Source organism: Amia ocellicauda, chromosome 2, assembly GCF_036373705.1.
Source record: "Amia ocellicauda isolate fAmiCal2 chromosome 2, fAmiCal2.hap1, whole genome shotgun sequence".
NCBI lineage: Eukaryota > Metazoa > Chordata > Actinopteri > Amiiformes > Amiidae > Amia > Amia ocellicauda.
Genome location: NC_089851.1, coordinates 50,217,884 through 50,237,653, shown reverse-complemented (window position 1 = coordinate 50,237,653; position 19,770 = coordinate 50,217,884). Strand labels below are relative to the sequence as shown.

Here is a 19,770-nt window from a genome sequence, read left to right as displayed (position 1 = left end):
ACAATCTTGTCCCTGACATCCTTGGACAGCTCTTTGGTCTTGGCCATGGTGGAGAGTTTGGATCTGATTGATTGATTGATTGCTTCTGTGGACAGGTGTCTTTCATACAGGTAACGAGCTGAGATTAGGAGCAGTCCCTTTAAGAGAGTGCTCCTAATCTCGGCTCGTTACCTGTATAAAAGACACCTGGGAGCCAGAAATCTTGCTGATTGATAGGGGATCAAATACTTATTTCCCTCATTAACATGCAAATCAATTTATAACTTTTTTGAAATGCGTTTTGCTGGATTTTTTTGTTGTTATTCTGTCTCTCACTGTTAAAATACACCTACCATTAAAATTATAGACTGATCATTTCTTTGTCAGTATATACACTCACCTAAAGGATTATTAGGAACACCTGTTCAATTTCTCATTAATGCAATTATCTAACCAACCAATCACATGGCAGTTGCTTCAATGCATTTAGGGGTGTGGTCCTGGTCAAGACAATCTCCTGAACTCCAAACTGAATGTCTGAATGGGAAAGAAAGGTGATTTAAGCAAATTTGAGCGTGGCATGGTTGTTGGTGCCAGACGGGCCGGTCTGAGTATTTCACAATCTGCTCAGTTACTGGGATTTTCACACACAACCATTTCTAGGGTTTACAAAGAATGGTGTGAAAAGGGAGAAACATCCAGTATGCGGCAGTCCTGTGGGCGAAAATGCCTTGTTGATGCTAGAGGTCAGAGGAGAATGGGCCGACTGATTCAAGCTGATAGAAGAGCAACTTTGACTGAAATAACCACTCGTTACAACCGAGGTATGCAGCAAAGCATTTGTGAAGCCACAACACGTGCAACCTTGAGGCGGATGGGCTACAACAGCAGAAGACCCCACCGGGTACCACTCATCTCCACTACAAATAGGAAAAAGAGGCTACAATTTGCACAAGCTCACCAAAATTGGACAGTTGAAGACTGGAAAAATGTTGTCTGGTCTGATGAGTCTCGATTTCTGTTGAGACATTCAGATGGTAGAGTCAGAATTTGGCGTAAACAGAATGAGAACATGGATCCATCATGCCTTGTTATCACTGTGCAGGCTGGTGGTGGTGGTGTAATGGTGTGGGGGATGTTTTCTTGGCACACTTTAGGCCCCTTAGTGCCAATCGGGCATCGTTTAAATGCCACGGCCTACCTGAGCATTGTTTCTGACCATGTCCATCCCTTTATGACGACCATGTACCCATCCTCTGATGGCTACTTCCAGCAGGATAATGCACCATGTCACAAAGGTCGAATCATTTCAAATTGGTTTCTTGAACATGACAATGAGTTCACTGTACTAAACTGGCCCCCACAGTCACCAGATCTCAACCCAATAGAGCATCTTTGGGATGTGGTGGAACGGGAGCTTCGTGCCCTGGATGTGCATCCCACAAATCTCCATCAACTGCAAGATGCTATCCTATCAATATGGGCCAACATTTCTAAAGAATGCTTTCAGCACCTTGTTGAATCAATGCCACGTAGAATTAAGGCAGTTCTGAAGGCGAAAGGGGGTCAAACACAGTATTAGTATGGTGTTCCTAATAATCCTTTAGGTGAGTGTATATATATATATATATATATATTTTTTTTTTTTCCCCATACATTACAAACCACACTTTGTAATGTTTGAAAAAAATAAATATATAAATATATATATTACTCAAAATCAATCCAAATGTTTGAGAACCTCTGATCTATGGAATGCATTAAGTGGTGCACACTACACTGAGAATTAATGTATTACAAAAATAACTTATGAAGCAAAAACTAAATCCTTGACTTCAGCATGATTGAATTCCAGAACTTTGGTAAAAACAGGTACAGTGCTTTCCAAAAGTATTAACTCCCTACCAAAAATCTATAAATTAATATGTACTGATTGCATAAGTATTAAGGCCCCAAAGTCAGTACCTGACAAGTTCATTGGGGATTATTGATGGACTGCAGTCTTCAAATCTCACCATACATTTTCTAATGGATTCAAGTTTGGACTTTGACTTTGGATACTTTGCAGGGGGGTGAATACTTTTGCCAGGCACTGTACATATTTCAAGTTTGTTTTCAGAATCAATGCTGTACCTTTTATCAATCACCCCCCGGAGGGATTTCAAATATAGTTCATTGTGAGGTTTATACAATCAGACAAATATCTGGATAGCTTAAATTGAATTGGTCAAGTCAGAGTATTTAATATGTATAGACCACTCAGTGTTTGCTGCACTGATTCAAAATTAACTTGTTTTGCTCCTGGATCTTAAGTATGATTGTGGTGGAAATATTGACTGGAATATCTGGTAATGGTGGTTTGTGGCTACTTGGCCAAAAAAGGGACTGTGCTATATTGATGCATTGAGCAGTGTTTTATTATATTATAGTCCAATTTGGTTTATTTGAACATATTATTTTTGTTATTAGTGAGTTTGCATTTCAATAACACATCATTCAGTACTGCAGAACTACACACAAACAAAGACACAAACATGCTAACTCTGATCAATATCACATCAGGATTATTTCGGAGTATCATAGGATCCTGAACAGGAAAAGGATCCTGTTCAGATTAAGGATTAATATTCTTTCAAAATCCTACACATTATCAAGATCAATTAATGATTAATATTCTCTTCACCAAACAGGATCCTAATCCATGTACTGCACAGGATCCAGCATTACATACAGTAACAGAATCATAGCCACAATCCTGTCATGAATATAATCCTATTTCAGATCCTATTACAACCATATAGCAATCTTAAACACTTTGCATCTTGTTCTGTAATCTGAGTAGTTTTGGAAATTTCAGGAATACCTTTACTATGGATTCCCCTGGTGTAAATTTTGAACAAGGTTTTGAATGAGATCTTGAAGGATCTGTAACAGGATCTTACTCCGGGTCCTACAGGATTTTGGACAATAACTTGCTGGACAAAATATAAGATGCTGCACATAATCATATTGCACACTTCAATAACTTTAAAGATTTTACACAATATAGGATTCTGGAAGGATACATTTAGGAACCTGTAGTATTGTGTAGGATCCTGGGTAGGATTTTTGTATGTTAGTCTGCATCCTATCCTGTAGGATCCTGTTAAGATTTTAAAAAGTGTTCTATAATATTCTTTAAAGGGAAACGGGCACTCTTACAACAAATACGATTTTCTTCAGGGATCTAAGTGTTGTAGGACGTTCAGGAGGATCCTGTGAGGGATCTTGAAGGATCATATAGGCTTCAGGATCCTGAGTGAGATCCTATTGATGGATCCTATTGTAGTTGTAAAATTTACCAGAATACTTAGTTAATTGTTAATGCATAGAAATATGAGGCTCTAACAGGACATTGAACACAGACATAACACAGTAAATAATAATAATGATTATCTTATTATTATTATTATTATTATTATTATTATTATTATTATATGAAACACAGTTAACATGCCAAACTCTATGTGCCACTAGTGCTCGTATATAAGGATTTGCTTCACTAGGGAATATAGTTAATCCAGAATGATCCACTGTGTGTTAGACCAGCCCTCATAAAGCTAGCAGCTGCTCATGAATAAAAACAATTTGCTACTGAAGACAGATTTTTGTTTAAAGACATACAATTTTAAAATGGTGGCTTTTTGTTCTACTTTCAAAATCTTTAAAAATAATAATAAATAAATGTATGGAAAATGTGCATTATTTTGGTTTGTGTAATGAAGGTGTATGCTAGAGTCTGGATCATGTGGAATTCCAGTGCTGTTTTAATTACTTTCACTGTCTGACTTTTGACATTTCAATCAAGTGTATGTAGTGCTGTAAACCAATGTCATGAAAGTGGCAATTATTGATCAGATCTTGATGTTGTCAAGAGCGTGACACAGCCACACAACTCCTCTTAACTGGAGCTGTGTTTATTTGCATGCTTGTAGCTGTGACACTTCTTGCAGACAGCGTGCAGTTAATAAGACAAATCAGATTTTGTGTTTGTTGGCATTAAGTTCTCTCTTCTGATATTACTTGTTAACTGTAGTCCCACATTACAGTGTGTTTTTTGTATGAAATCACCTTATTTTTTGTTCTTTCTCCAAAGTTTCTATTCATGCTGCCTTGAGTTGCACTGTACACACAGCACTGCCACAAGGACAACAAAACTAATAGTTTTAGAAAGGTCTAAGAAGGAAGATTCATTTTCTCTTTTTTAATTTTTTAATTTTTATTCAGAAAGCTGGGCAATTGTGATATGGAGAATATATAATTTGTAATCAAATGCTTGAGATGCATACAGATTCTATTCAAATTAGGAAGTTTACCCTGTTGTGTTTTGATTTATAAATAGTACAAGGTGTCTTCTACCAATACATTAAGCCACGACAGGGTGCATATTTGTACTTGGTGATTCACGGACACAGGTCAAAGGTCTGATTTGGTTTAGCCCATAGTACCGCTTCTTATCCGTTCACTCCATCGGCTGTTTCAGCAGGTCAGCCGTGTTGATTTCTGTCATCTATAGATACCATTTCAAGTTAGAGCTAAACCGATGTATCATGCTGACTGTAGTTGCTTGTAATGAACTTAAACTCATTTGGAAAATGAATGACAGGACAAACAGTGATCGACATGAGTTCTTCTCAATTGGGGATCATCTCAAAAGTACAGGTTTTGTTTCAGAAACAAGTACATTATGAGACATGGGTTAGTGGTACCATAAGCCTCTTTCAGATACGTTCCTGAATTAATGCACTGTATGTGGTGTCCAGGATTTTCTGAATGGTGTTAGAGTCACTGCTAGGTTAGGTGACTGGGCAACCCAGGATAAAGCACTGCTATCTACTGATGATGTATAGATTGGATGTACCATATCATTTTGAAATGATAAGCCTTTTAATTTAATTTAATTTAATGTGGGAGCAGAACATATTTTAGAGTGCCAGGAGATGAGTTTCATGGGGAACTCTCATGACAATGGGGAAGGATCATGAATCACTCACATGGCAATGAACGTGTTTTGAAAGACAGATTAAGGGCATTACAGTGAAAACATTGCAATTGCTTTGAACATTCACTGTTTAGATTTAGTTTTTCTCAAAGCATGCAATTGCTGTCTTTTGATTTTTTTAGCATGCAGATTAAGTATGCCCTGTTAAAAGTCCTCCCATTGAAAGTCAGGATTATTGGTACCTGGTCACCATTTAAAGTGATATTTCAAGGTTACAAAATTCAGTTTTCCTAGGAGCGTCTTTGTAACGTAATAAGGAACTGCTTTCCAAAACTACAAAAAGTAAAGTTGTAGGGAGGAGTTCAGAAGATTGAAATAATCACATATTCAGTTTTTACCTATTGGAAAACTTGAAGTTTGAGAATAAGATCTAATTCACTCTTTTTCAGACAGAGGGGGTTGTTAGAGAAAAAAAGAAAGCAGCACAGCTCCCAATATCATCAAGGAAAGTTGATGCACCTACCAGTAATACAAGGTAATGCTTTATTATCATTATTATTATAATTGTAGTGGTAGTATAATTATTATTCTTGTAGTGGTAGTTAGTTTAGTGTCACTTGATATTTATGGTAAAAGCTTAATGCTACTATCCATTAAGAATGTAATGGAGAAATAAATGAGATCAATGACTGAACCTGCATTGATGTACAAGATTCTTACCACTTAACTTTCTGATAACACACTGAGCAAACATGCAGAAATTAAACTCAAGGAGTGTGTTTTTCACTCCAGTGACAGATAGGAATATAAATTAATCTCCACACAATCTAAAAAAATGAGAAAACACACACACACACACACACACACACACACACACACACACACACACACATGTAATGCAATTTCAAGAGGATTTGCAGTTTCTTCAGTCCCCACAGAATGGCTTACTCTGAGCAGCTACATTTGTTTTGTTTATTTGTTTATTTATGCCAAAGACCTAACCATATTTTGTATTATCATGTTATTTAATGCTGTGCTTTATTAAATCGTTGTATAATCACATAATTTTTTGAAAAAATAATAAAAATACAAATTCAGTACAAGCACTGAAGGAAAGATAAGGCCTTGTGTCTTATGTATTGTTCACAATGGGCATTTCAGACATGCTGTTGTCAAAGCCCCTCAACTGAAGTATTGTGGTGTATAAATCACTAGAGTTGCAGAGTCATGCTTAAGAAATATTTTTTGACACTGGTTTTAAATACTGTTTTATTGTGTGTAGTATTTTACGTTACATATAAAAACAATTTTTAATACTTGTGATTAAAAACTTTTAAAAATCAATTCTTAAAATCACTTAAAATTTTTAAAATCTTTGTGATTTAACGAAAAACAAAATAATTAACTTCAAATAAACATGTGCACAAAACAACAAAACAAACGTGATTAAAGCGAAACTGCTCACCAACATAAAAGTCAAATACATTGAAAATAACTGAAAATGCATTGGACAAAATAAGGAAACAATTAAGAAGGTAAAAATAAAAAACAAACAAAAAAGGTCCAATGCATTTAAAATTAAATCCAAAACGGACAATGTATTTGACAAAAAAAATATAACAAAACTAAACCAAAAAAACCCTAAACAATTAGTGATTTAAAAACAACTAAATCTTTAAAAACAGTTAAGATTCATTTTAAAAGTCATTTTAAAAACAATCATCCATAAAATGGTTAAAAGATCTTGGACTCGGGCTCCAGCAGGGGGAACTGACCGTCCCCGGAGGTGGGTCCCATCATGGGATCCTGAGCTCCCCCAGATCTTGTATGTGCCAGTTCTTATAGGCTTCCTCCTTGCCCCTCTGATGGACCTCCAGATTGACGTAGTCCCTCACGAGCACCATGCCCCTGACACTGGTTTTAAACTTGAGACATAGAAAGAAAACATCTATGCCCTTTGAGGAGGGACTGGTAATTGAATAAGAATGGGGATGCACAGTAACAACCTGCACCCGGGCCTTCATATTATTTTTGGGTGGCAGGACAGAAGACAATGGGAAAGAAAGCTTTGGGTTTTTAAGTGAGAGCCCAGACTGAGAATGCCATACCACCACATTATCAGCTCACCCCCAGTACTGGTTGTTGGGGGAATAAGGCAATCAAGCCTCTCCCATCATGCATTATTGAGGGTTGTGCATGGGGACCCAACCAGGATCCCGCCCCCAACTAAGTATAGCCAGTGCTGCCCACGGTCCAGCCCTGTAATGACACCGGTGTGGATCTCAAATCTGCTTTTCAATCTCAATAATACAGGGTCACACAAGTGTCACAATCACATTAAAGTGTATTAATGATTTACAATGTGCTGCTCAGGAATTGTTATTGCATATCTTATGCCTTGAAGACTGAGCTACACTGTGCACAAGTGGATTAAAGTGTTGGGTTGTGTAGTGTGTCTTCTAACTGGAAATTGTTCTGCCTCGAGAACCCCCATTTGTTTGTTCTAAGATTTGTTTTTTAGTTTTTTCCACCTTTTTTTACACTAACTGCCAGCTGTGTATTTTATCAGCACTGATCAATTCATATTCCTTACATTTCTGTTTTAATAAGATGATTTTAACTGTTGATAATAGGATGTATTGATCTGTATTGCTGTATAAAAATTTTAAATGTGGCAGATGAAATTAAAAAACCCAACAAAATACACAATATTCATACCTGCAAGCCATAAAGAAGCCCCAAAGACTAGTGAAGACCTCCTCAGGTCTTCATTAGAGTCAATCCTCACCAGCATGGTATCTTTGCCTTGCCTGGCCCTTGTAAAAGGTCAAGTACATGCAGTAATGGTATAAGCTTGACATTCAGCCTCTTTACAGATCAAATGATTATCAAGAGAGATACATTTTGGTTCATTTGAAGTGACTTATTTTGGTACTTAAAAATGTCGACTGTATCCAGAAATATTTTATTAAAGTGGTTTTGGGGAAAAGGGAGTTAAAGGAAAATTATGGGAGTTGCTTGTTATCAATGCTTTGATTTTCTTTGCCCTTTATGAAAGGAAACTCAAATCCATGGCGGAGTTTAATATACTTAATTAGCTGTAAATTGTACATTGATTCTTCGGGGCTGATCTCTCATGAACACACAGTGACAGATGTCAATATACAAAACACCTTACATGATCTCTCTTTTGTATTTTACTCACAGTTTTCTTTGTGCTTGCCATGGTGTTTTAAGCAGGAACTTTTCATTTGTGAAATGTAGTATAACTGAATACAATGAATGGTAATGCACATTGATTGAGAAGTATGCTGCTCTATATTGAACAGGTAGCTTTTTTTTTTTTTTTTTTTAATACAGCAGTGGAGGGCGTTAGGGGGCGGAGGGTGGCCATGACAGAAAATTAGGGTGTAACCCTAACCTGGCATCTAAGGAGCATGAATGAATCCTATTATTGCTGATTAGAGGTAGAAGTGATAATTAATTTAACCTGGAGTTCTTCAATGTGGCACAATGTTTTTGTGGTCCAAAAGGGTTACTTCACTAGAATTCTTTAACATACTACGAATAGTCAGTGTCTCTACCTCAGAACTGAAGCTCAATTTCTCTCTCTCTCTCTCTCTCTCTCTCTCTCTCACACTCACACACACACTGTACTGTACTCACATACTGGAGAGACTTGAATCAACAACCAACATTTTAAAGTGAGGCTTAATCTGACAAAATAATCTATTACAAGCTGAAGCTAAACTTAAATTCTGCACTGGGCCTGTGACTGACTGCCTGGTAGATGCTCTGACCTGGTGGTGGTAGACTGGGTCCTGACCACACTGACTCTGACTAGCCTCAGGTAGGGAGCTGCTCTGGGGTCCGGTTGGTGATGCAAGGGCTGGGGTTTGGGGATGCACTAGATCTGCCTGTTTATGCTTCTTTAAAAATAAGTCTGATATCTCTCCATTTCTTTTCATGTTTAATTGACAAAGAGTAGTTTAGTCCAATCTCAATCTTAATTACATATCCCCATTATGATAACTGTACCTTAAAATCAACTACCAGCCTAAGTTACTAGTTAGATCATGGCTAGCCCTACTCTGCAGTAAGTAACTTTAGCTAGCTGTAATTTCTTACAACTTTACCATAGCAAACAGGCTATCTGCAAATTGTGGTAATCTTTTGAGTAACGTTAACAGATTGATAATCACTGTGAACTCAAAACTGTTGTTTTGAGTTCACGTACGAAAATCTAACTGAGTTAATGGATTTCAAATTGCTAAATGTTAACTTGCTGAACACTGACAGCTGTAGCCTACTGGTTACCCCACATTAGCTAAACATTTGTATAATGTAACTTAAGACACTGCACTGTACACTCACCTAAAGGATTATTAGGAACACCATACTAATACTGTGTTTGACCCCCTTTTGCCTTCAGAACTGCCTTAATTCTACGTGGCATTGATTCAACAAGGTGCTGAAAGCATTCTTTAGAAATGTTGGCCCATATTGATAGGATAGCATCTTGCAGTTGATGGAGATTTGTGGGATGCACATCCAGGGCACGAAGCTCCCGTTCCACCACATCCCAAAGATGCTCTATTGGGTTGAGATCTGCTGACTGTGGGGGCCAGTTTAGTACAGTGAACTCATTGTCATGTTCAAGAAACCAATTTGAAATGATTCGACCTTTGTGACATGGTGCATTATCCTGCTGGAAGTAGCCATCAGAGGATGGGAATGAGAATGTTCTCATTCTGTTTACGCCAAATTCTGACTCTACCATCTGAATGTCTCAACAGAAATCGAGACTCATCAGACCAGGCAACATTTTTCCAGTCTTCAACTGTCCAATTTTGGTGAGCTTGTGCAAATTGTAGCCTCTTTTTCCTATTTGTAGTGGAGATGAGTGGTACCCAGTGGGGTCTTCTGCTGTTGTAGCCCATCCGCCTCAAGGTTGTACGTGTTGTGGCTTCACAAATGCTTTGCTGCATACCTCGGTTGTAACGAGTGGTTATTTCAGTCAAAGTTGCTCTTCTATCAGCTTGAATCAGTCGGCCCATTCTCCTCTGACCTCTAGCATCAACAAGGCATTTTTGCCCACAGGACTGCCGCATACTGGATGTTTTTCCCTTTTCACACCATTCTTTGTAAACCCTAGAAATGGTTGTGCGTGAAAATCCCAGTAACTGAGCAGATTGTGAAATACTCAGACCGGCCCGTCTGGCACCAACAACCATGCCACGCTCAAAATTGCTTAAATCACCTTTCTTTCCCATTCAGACATTCAGTTTGGAGTTCAGGAGATTGTCTTGACCAGGACCACACCCCTAAATGCATTGAAGCAACTGCCATGTGATTGGTTGGTTAGATAATTGCATTAATGAGAAATTGAACAGGTGTTCCTAATAATCCTTTAGGTGAGTGTATATGCGTGTATTACTAGCACAGATGTGAACATAATGTTAGGCTAAACTGGGAACCGATCTCTCTTATCTGATGAACTGTCTGTTAATGGAGCCAAAGGTCTAACGTTAACTTACACAGCGACTCAGCTTTCGTAAAAGGAAACCTAAACCTGATGCTAAACCTTAAAAATTACTTCAAATATGATGTTTTCGCCAATTTTCGCGAAAAGAGCTTGTGGAGCTGTGGAAATATTCTCTCTTCTTCTTCTGTATGTTCTTCTTATTCTTATTCTTGTGTATCTTGCAACCAACGTTAATATTCTCTCTTCCTCGTCCTCGATTTGAAAAATGCACCACCGAACATCAAAATCAATGCTTCTTTCAACAAGAGGTGAAATGAGATGTCAATCAGCTTCAAACTGCCAGTAGCGAATTCAATTTTGGGGTGGCACCCGGGGTGGCCAATCAGATGTCAGGGGTGTCCAGTGCCACCCTGGACACCTCTCTGGCTCCGCCAGTGGATCAGCCCATATCGATCCACTGCTGGATTAAGGCCCCCCAAGATGTTTCCACTTGGTTCGATTTACAGCTTCTCTTATCCATGTCACACCTCCATCGTTTATGTGGACGTCTTCTAGGTATTTTTTCATCTCTTGGTATCCATTCTGTTCTTCCTCCAATGTGTCTGGCCCATTCCACTGTAACATTTTCACTCTTTCAATTATATCACATTTGCGTTTGTTTTTTGCTCTATTAATTTCCTTTTCTGTCTCTTCTTGGTATTCCAATCATTTTTACATGAAGTGACCAGGTTTCACAGCCATAAGTGAGCACTGGTAGTATGCATTGATCAAATACTTTTCTTTTCAGGCAAATGGGTAGATTTCCTTTTAACAGAATGCTGTTTTTCCAAGTGCACTCCATCCCATTTTCACTCTTCCTTTGATATCTTCCATAATATCACTATCTGCACTGATTTGTTGTCCAAGTTAGCCATAACTTTTGATTTATTCTTTGATTTTCCTAACTTTTCTTAGATTGAACAAAGCTGTTTAACATGACTTTAATTTTAAGTCAAATTTTCTTGCTTGTATTTGAGAGATCTTGAAATTGAAGCTGCAGTATTTCACTTGATTTAATTTCTTATATCTTCAGTAATGTTTCCTTGCTATTTTGCACAGATCAATGTAATTAACTTAACTAAATTTATTTAAGCCTTGACTGTATTTCTGTACTTCTTATCTTATTGTTATTTCTTATTTCTTCTCTTGTTGTGTTCTATTTATTCCTCCAAATTCTCTTGCAATTTCTATGGTTCAATGCATTATTTCATTACAGAACTGTGATGTATCTAAGTTTTCTTGTTGGTCATGAAATGCACTAAATCAGTTCTTCAATTCTAATGTGTTCTCTGCTCATTATTTCTGAGGTTCATGATGTCAATTGACTTGTTTGGTTTCTTCATTAGTTTTCTTCTTTCCACTTTGGTATTGAGATTAATTCTGTACCGAACCATTCTGTGGTCACTTCCAGTGTGCAGTCTTCTATTATATGTTAACAGTTCATTAAGATGACCTAAATGAAGGAAAGAGTGCAATATATTAGTTCTCCAGGTACGTTTTCTTCTTGTTTTTTTCTTGAAGAAAGAAAAAGAATATTTGCATTTTCTATCACCTCTTTTATTCCTGTCTCCATATCCATATTTACCTACTGAGGTCTCATCCAGTTGTTTTAAATTTTTTGCATTGATGATCTCATGACGATGTTAAAGTATACTCTTCCATTTTCATATAGTTGTCCTATTTGTCTTATGTTGTATTTAAAGGAGAAGCTGAGAAACATTTCAGCTGGATCTTTATTAATACCAATCACGCCATATGCAGAGAATGTAGGGTAATTGTTGTGTTTTGTGTATATATATATCTCTCTGAAGATACATGTTTTCAAAATAATTTGTCAAACACAGATTGATTCAGTTTCATGCATCACTTAGCTATTTTGGAAAGTTGCATTGTAGATGCTTTAAACCACCTCCCAGGACTAAAGAAATCTAACAGTGGAGTAGAAACAAACCCCTAATATTTAATTTTCAAAGAATAATTTATATTTCTTAGCAGACTTACAATTGCTACAAGTGCTAAATCACTTTATTTTTACAAATAATTACCCATTTATACAGCTTGGTTTTTAATATAGATTTTTTCATTATCATTCTGATAGGTATTCCAGAGACTAAAGAGTCTTATTAATCCTGTTACCGTTACCGGGCTTTTAATGAGGGTGTATTTTCAGCTGTGAAATATAACCTTGACCTGTATGCGGTAAGTACTTTCTCAGGTCTAAAATGGTATACCCACGAGGCATTGTGCACTTCAAGGGCTTTATCATGTGTAATGTTTGATGTCAATGCGATGAGGCCCACACTCCATCTTTGGCTCATACAGGTATAATTACTATATGTTAGATATATGTTAGGTTTATTACAGAGCCTGTTTAGGTAAAAGGGAACAGACCTGTCTGTCTCTACACTGCCCCCTTTCTTCACTTGTTTATCTATAGCATAACATTGTTAACTCAGGGCATGCTAAAGGTATGTACACTCACCTAAAGGATTATTAGGAACACCTGTTCAATTTCTCATTAATGCAATTATCTAACCAACCAATCACATGGCAGTTGCTTCAATGCATTTAGGGGTGTGGTCCTGGTCAAGACAATCTCCTGAACTCCAAACTGAATGTCTGAATGGGAAAGAAAGGTGATTTAAGCAATTTTGAGCGTGGCATGGTTGTTGGTGCCAGACGGGCCGGTCTGAGTATTTCACAATCTGCTCAGTTACTGGGATTTTCACGCACAACCATTTCTAGGGTTTACAAAGAATGGTGTGAAAAGGGAAAAACATCCAGTATGCGGCAGTCCTGTGGGCGAAAATGCCTTGTTGATGCTAGAGGTCAGAGGAGAATGGGCCGACTGATTCAAGCTGATAGAAGAGCAACTTTGACTGAAATAACCACTCGTTACAACCGAGGTATGCAGCAAAGCATTTGTGAAGCCACAACACGTACAACCTTGAGGCGGATGGGCTACAACAGCAGAAGACCCCACCGGGTACCACTCATCTCCACTACAAATAGGAAAAAGAGGCTACAATTTGCACAAGCTCACCAAAATTGGACAGTTGAAGACTGGAAAAATGTTGCCTGGTCTGATGAGTCTCGATTTCTGTTGAGACATTCAGATGGTAGAGTCAGAATTTGGCGTAAACAGAATGAGAACATGGATCCATCATGCCTTGTTACCACTGTGCAGGCTGGTGGTGGTGGTATAATGGTGTGGGGGATGTTTTCTTGGCACACTTTAGGCCCCTTAGTGCCAATTGGGCATCGTTTAAATGCCACGGCCTACCTGAGCATTGTTTCTGACCATGTCCATCCCTTTATGACCACCATGTACCCATCCTCTGATGGCTACTTCCAGCAGGATAATGCACCATGTCACAAAGGTCGAATCATTTCAAATTGGTTTCTTGAGTTCACTGTACTAAACTGGCCCCCACAGTCACCAGATCTCAACCCAATAGAGCATCTTTGGGATGTGGTGGAACATGAGCTTCGTGCCTTGGATGTGCATCCCACTAATCTCCATCAACTGCAAGATGCTATCCTATCAATATGGGCCAACATTTCTAAAGAATGCTTTCAGCACCTTGTTGAATCAATGCCACGTAGAATTAAGGCAGTTCTGAAGGCGAAAGGGGGTCAAACACAGTATTAGTATGGTGTTCCTAATAATCCTTTAGGTGAGTGTATGTAATTACGTATTCTTAATGAATTCTGATTAGGCCTACTAATACCCACTGCGGTGAACAATAAGATGAATGTGAATTACAGTGAGGAATCGGGACCCTTCTCTCCATAGGGTAGTTTTCGCTAATAAAACTTTGTGGATTGCCACTTCAGTCATTTTAGACAGACCAAATATAGCCCCATTAATCCTGTATGGAAGTCTCCAATATTTGTTTGTTCAAATATATTACGTATTTTGCAGTTTTATTTGGAATATACAACATATGTAAATATAGGAGGCATCCATATGGGATCACCTAACATTAAAAACACTGTGTTTGTAGCTTACCTTTATTCATTGCAATTCCAGAAACAATGGAGCTTGCTTGTGATGTGTTGTTTTAAAAAAAAAAAACACACAAGTGATATGATTAATATATATATATATATATAAATATCTATGAAATGCCTAGTATATACGTTATAGCAGCAGCTTTAGCTTCCTAAGTTGCACGTTTTGCCTGCAGGACATATAACAAGGAAACGTGTCTTGAAAAATTAATTGTTTTGTAAAGTTTTGTGATCCTTCATCTCTGTCTTCTGTCTGCTCTCAGCTCTCCTCTGTGATGTTTAGTCAATTCCTTCACTGTAAAAAAAAAATGGCAGTAGTTTGCCTGTATATTCCTGTTTTCATTTTAGTTAAAAACATGTTTTTTCAGTACATTACTGTACATTGATTTATAGGACACCCAGTGTCTGGTAAGGAAGCAAGCATTTAGCAGCAACATTAACATATTTTATCATGGAAACCCAGTTGTTTTACATGTATATATAACTGGTGGGTAGTGTCAAAACTCAGTACTCAAAATATTGCACTGAAATAATTACCAGGCTTGTGGTCAGGCATTTTAGAAATTTTAGCACAATTAAAGTATACTTACCAGTCAAGTTTGAAATCTCTGTGGCCAGATCTGTTGTTGAAAGCTTGTTGGCCATTATGGGAATTATCTGGACTTGTGTACTGGTTTTCATGTTTTTAATTTCTAGATTGGGTGTGGTTCTGGGACTGAGATGGTTTTGTCAGCACCATTGCTCATGTAAGCGAGGAAGTAGACCTACAAGTATTAATAGATATCCTAACATGGAGCATTGGACTATAGGACTTGGAATGTAACTTAAAAAATCATCGACATGGAATACAGTATACGGAAATTGATAAATCACATAAAAAATGCCTGTCTTGCCTATTTCCATAGGGTGGTATAATGGCTCATTGAATTTGACACTGGGTTCTAATATAGAAGATTATAGGTTTGAATCCTGGGCACCCCAAGTTGTGCTAACATTAAATATGTCAGCGAATGGGCTATGATAAGATAAAAAACCAATACACTGAGCTGAATGAGAGCAAAGCTTTGGCTGCCAAGGAGAGAAGGAGTCAGGAACATGTATGATGAAAAAAACACTCAAACTAGCCAGTATATCTATATAGCACTAAGAATTCAGTAACATTTTTACTGTAAAAGTCACAGTGTGGCACTTTATATTAACTCCAGGTTTACTACAGTAACTTAATGGAAATTCTGCTGCTAGTAAGTTACTTTACTTTTACAGATTTCGTTTTTTATAGTGCAGCTTTTCTGCTGGGTCCATTCACACCAGGAATGTATATGTCTTGTTTGAAAATTTTCCCAGCTTTTTAAGGGATGAATGTTGTAGCCATGCTTTGGGCCAAAGAAGGGATAAATAGGATGCATCAGTGGCTATGGAACTTAATATTCTGTTAATATTTTGACTGATATCTTAATTGGAATACAATACCCTAATGTAAACACCTCAATTGCAACAGATTTATCAGATTGAGCTCTGAATTTCCATCAGAATGAAAGGGGTGGTGTAGACCTTAGATCATCCGTTCAATAGAAGAATATTAGCGTCTAATAGACATTCAGTCCGACTACTTTCTCAATTGGAAACCGTGGGTTATTTCAGCACATAACTGTTAATTTGCGTCACACAGTTAAATCCAAACATTAGACTGCAGCGGAAACTAAGTTTATGTTACAAAGTTTGAAAGACTTACAAAATTTTTGTACCAGTGATCGATGCAGTGATCTCTTGTCATGGGAGGAGGTACGGGCATCAACCTAATCATTTGATTTGATACACTAATTCTTGTTCTCGTCTTCTAATGTTCAACAAGTACACAAGAAGTATATTTTGCTGAGCCTGTCAAATTTTCTAAAATATTAGAAATACAAGTATTGTGTACAGCACTTGATACACGTTACCGCTACCATTGGCAAAAATGGCATCAGCTTTTTGTTGTCATAGTAACCTTGAAGATAAAGGGTGCTCTATACATGTGAAAAAACTGTATCCCGATTAAATCCCTTGTACATATGAATAAATACTTCCAACAGATTGCCTTATGTTACTGTACATATAAACAGTTCTTCAATCAGAATGAATTCTCTGCATGTAAACAAACCAGTCTCAAGAAATGAGTTTTCCTTGGAGAATTATTTTTAGTGAAATTGCCGCCTGACACCCCAATTCTATTGGACTATATTTATTCTCTTCTTTTCACACTTTAGTTACTTGGACTAACATTTTGTCACTTTGAATTCTCCTCCAGCAAACCAGCAGTACCAGTTAGTCTCCGAACCCTGCAGAGTGCTGCTCTGGGAATATATCACACCACAGCCTTGTGACTCAAACGTCCCTTTCTAAAAAGCCTTTAAATGTCTCAATTGAAGCCACTCAGGAATCCAAGGTCAAATAGTAGTTTTAAAAGTATGAATATGTGTAATTCAAAAACTTTACAAACCTGATACAACAGTAAAGGCACTTGTGATTGGCCATTAGGATATTTTAGGGCTTAACCAACCCCCCCCTCCCCCCAGCTTAAGTTAAAGGTGTTGAACACAATGCCTCAATACAGTGAAGTAAGTCAATGCACTAGAGAAAAAATGCTATATTTAATTGTTACATTTTTCAAAATATTAAGAGGTTTTATACTACCCTGTCCTAATCCAATACTCTAATTATGAACGTGTTGACATTTACTTCCATTAGATAGAATTATGTGGCCTTTACATGGCCAGTAAGTGAGTATTACCTACTGGACATAAAAACCCATTTGCCAACTTTAACAAAGGATAGTATTAATAGGATCTTTTAAATAATGAGTTCATCCATCTTCAGAAGGAAAGGTGCTGACTTGCAGGTTTACAAGACTTGTCTGTCCCAAAGTCTACTGAACACCGGCTGTGTTTGGAGGTGTTGTCAATCTTGGCGAGTGTGATCATGTAAGGCCCATCCCTTTGTGACTGTCTTTCTGAAATGTTTGGGTGCATTGTTGTGTGCTCTGTTACAATAGGATGTAAAACAAAACACAAATGTTTTGAGACCTAAATGCATTATGCTTTAATTAATGTATGGCAGTGCACAAAGGCGTTGTAAGGGGGAAGAAACAAAAATGTACCTTTGGTTTCTTTGTGTGGGAGTGTGTGGGGCAACCATGTTGGTGAGGTTCAAGGAAGCAATTACAGTGGCCATTTTTTTGAGGGGCTTTATACAGTTTAATAACCATTATCATTAGAGTTGGTCAAGTGTAGTTATTTTTCACCTCCGTTTGGAGTAGATCATTAATTGTATTTATTTTTTGCATTTCTTTTGTACTTGATGTGTGTACATATAGATGAATATATTTATTTACTTAGACTAAAGACAACAATGATTTTTTATTTGGTGAATGTATACACATTATATATGTTTTTTAATGTATTTTTTAGGATATCTGTTTGATCTAAGGGAGAGACCATTTCAATAAGGAGTATATAAATATGGTTAATGCAAAACAAACAAATGGAAAAACAATGACAAGAAAAACCTTACTGCCACTAATTATATAGACTCAGCATTCAGACAGTTTTAAAAGGGTTTTTCACTTGGTAATGGGGCAGCCCTGGCCTAATAATAATCTTGATTGTGATCATTTGGAAAGCTGGGCGATATTTGTTATTTATGCTTCTCACTGAGATCAAATTTAATTATGATACTGAAGAAACAGTAAATGAAGCCATTTATTCTGTATGTCATGCTGTTTTTATCCTGGTGGCATATGATGACCTTCTCATCAAAAGGGCCAACCTCCATGTGTCTGGGTTTAAAAGGCACTTTTAAAGGTAAATGGTGAAGGTCACCGTTCATTTTGATATTCTAATTCCTTTGAAGTTAAAAGTGATCAAATGCATTCTAAATGGTTATAAAATGTCTTATAGCCTTTTTTTGGTTGTTGCAATTTTCGAGATGCGTTGCTTGAGCCCGTGCGATTTTAAGTGGCCGGAAACTGAAACTTTCTTAAGTCGGTTTTCTTCAAAGTATAACATGAAAAGGCAGGCCTTGAGAATACTGATTATGTTTCTAAGTGATGACTTGCTAAGCCTGGATAATTCATGTAAAACAAAGACGTTAATTACTCTTGCACAGTGGGATTTAAAGTATACAGTTATAATAGTGTCCCTGAGGAATGTTGTGCTTCTACAGGTAGCATGTAAACCCAAAGCAGAAATACATTTCCTTTATTCAAGAGATTCCTCTGGGAGTATGGTGTCTCTGCATGAAGGACACAGTGTTTGTAAAGGAGTCATTCAGTGGGCTCCAAAATTACTGGCACCCCCAGACTGGCAATGCACAAACAATACTTTTAAAAATATAAACAATATAATTAAAGAGAAACTCAAAATACCAACATGTGAGCAATACTGTAATTTATTAATGTTTCAATGGAACCAACCAAAATCATACAATTATTTAATACAAAATAAATTAACAAAAATCAAGGTTTCATAATTATTGGCACTGCTCATTTAGTACTTAGTACAACCACCTCTAGCAAGGATAACAGCATGGAATCTTTTCCTATAATATTTGACAAGGTTAAGGAACACATTTGGAGGGATTTTGGACCATTCCTCTATGCAGATCCTTTCAAGATCCTTCCCAATTTCGTGTTTGCGCTTATCAACTGCCCCCTTCAACTCAGCACACAGGTTTTTGATTGGATTGAGGTCCAACGACTGAGATGGCGATGGCAGAACATTGATTTTGTTGTCATAGAACCATTTCTATGTGGATCTTGAGGTATGTTTTCGGTCATTGTCTTGTTGGAAAGTCCAACTACGGCCAAGTCCCAGCCTTCTGGCAGAGGCAACCAATCTTGCCTGATACTTGGTGAAATTCATTATGCCATCAATCTTAACTAGTGCCCCTGGACCTCTGAAATTAAAATAGCCCCAGAACATCACTGACCCACCACGATATTTCACCATGGGTATAAGGTGCCTCTCCTAGTATGCATCTCTGCTTCGACGACAAACATGCCGATGCTGTATCTGACAAAAACGTTCAATTTTGGTCTCATCTGACCAGAGCACCTTCTTCCAGTCATAATTTAAATGACGTTTGGCAAACTCCATGCACTTGCATCTGTGTCTTGGGGTCTGAAAGGGCTTTCTTCTGGCAACCCTTCCAAAGAGCCTGTGGTTGTGGAGGTGGCGTCTGATGGTGCTTATTGAAATCTGGTGACCCCAAAACGCCACCAAGGCCTGCAATTTTT

General features: G+C 37.5%; 1 protein-coding gene across 2 annotated transcripts in view; it reads left to right on the top strand.

The window, feature by feature from the left end:
- Positions 1 to 19,770, top strand: part of dnaaf11 (dynein axonemal assembly factor 11) — a 57,326-nt gene that overhangs the window by 25,902 nt on the left and 11,654 nt on the right. Inside the window, exon 11 of one of the 2 annotated variants that reach the window (XM_066687569.1) lies at positions 5,410 to 5,495. The exons of the other annotated variant lie outside the window; for it this stretch is intronic. Within the exon in view, the coding sequence (XP_066543666.1) occupies positions 5,410 to 5,495 (86 nt within the window). The remainder of the gene's footprint in view (positions 1 to 5,409; positions 5,496 to 19,770) is intronic. 2 annotated transcript variants of the gene reach the window in all.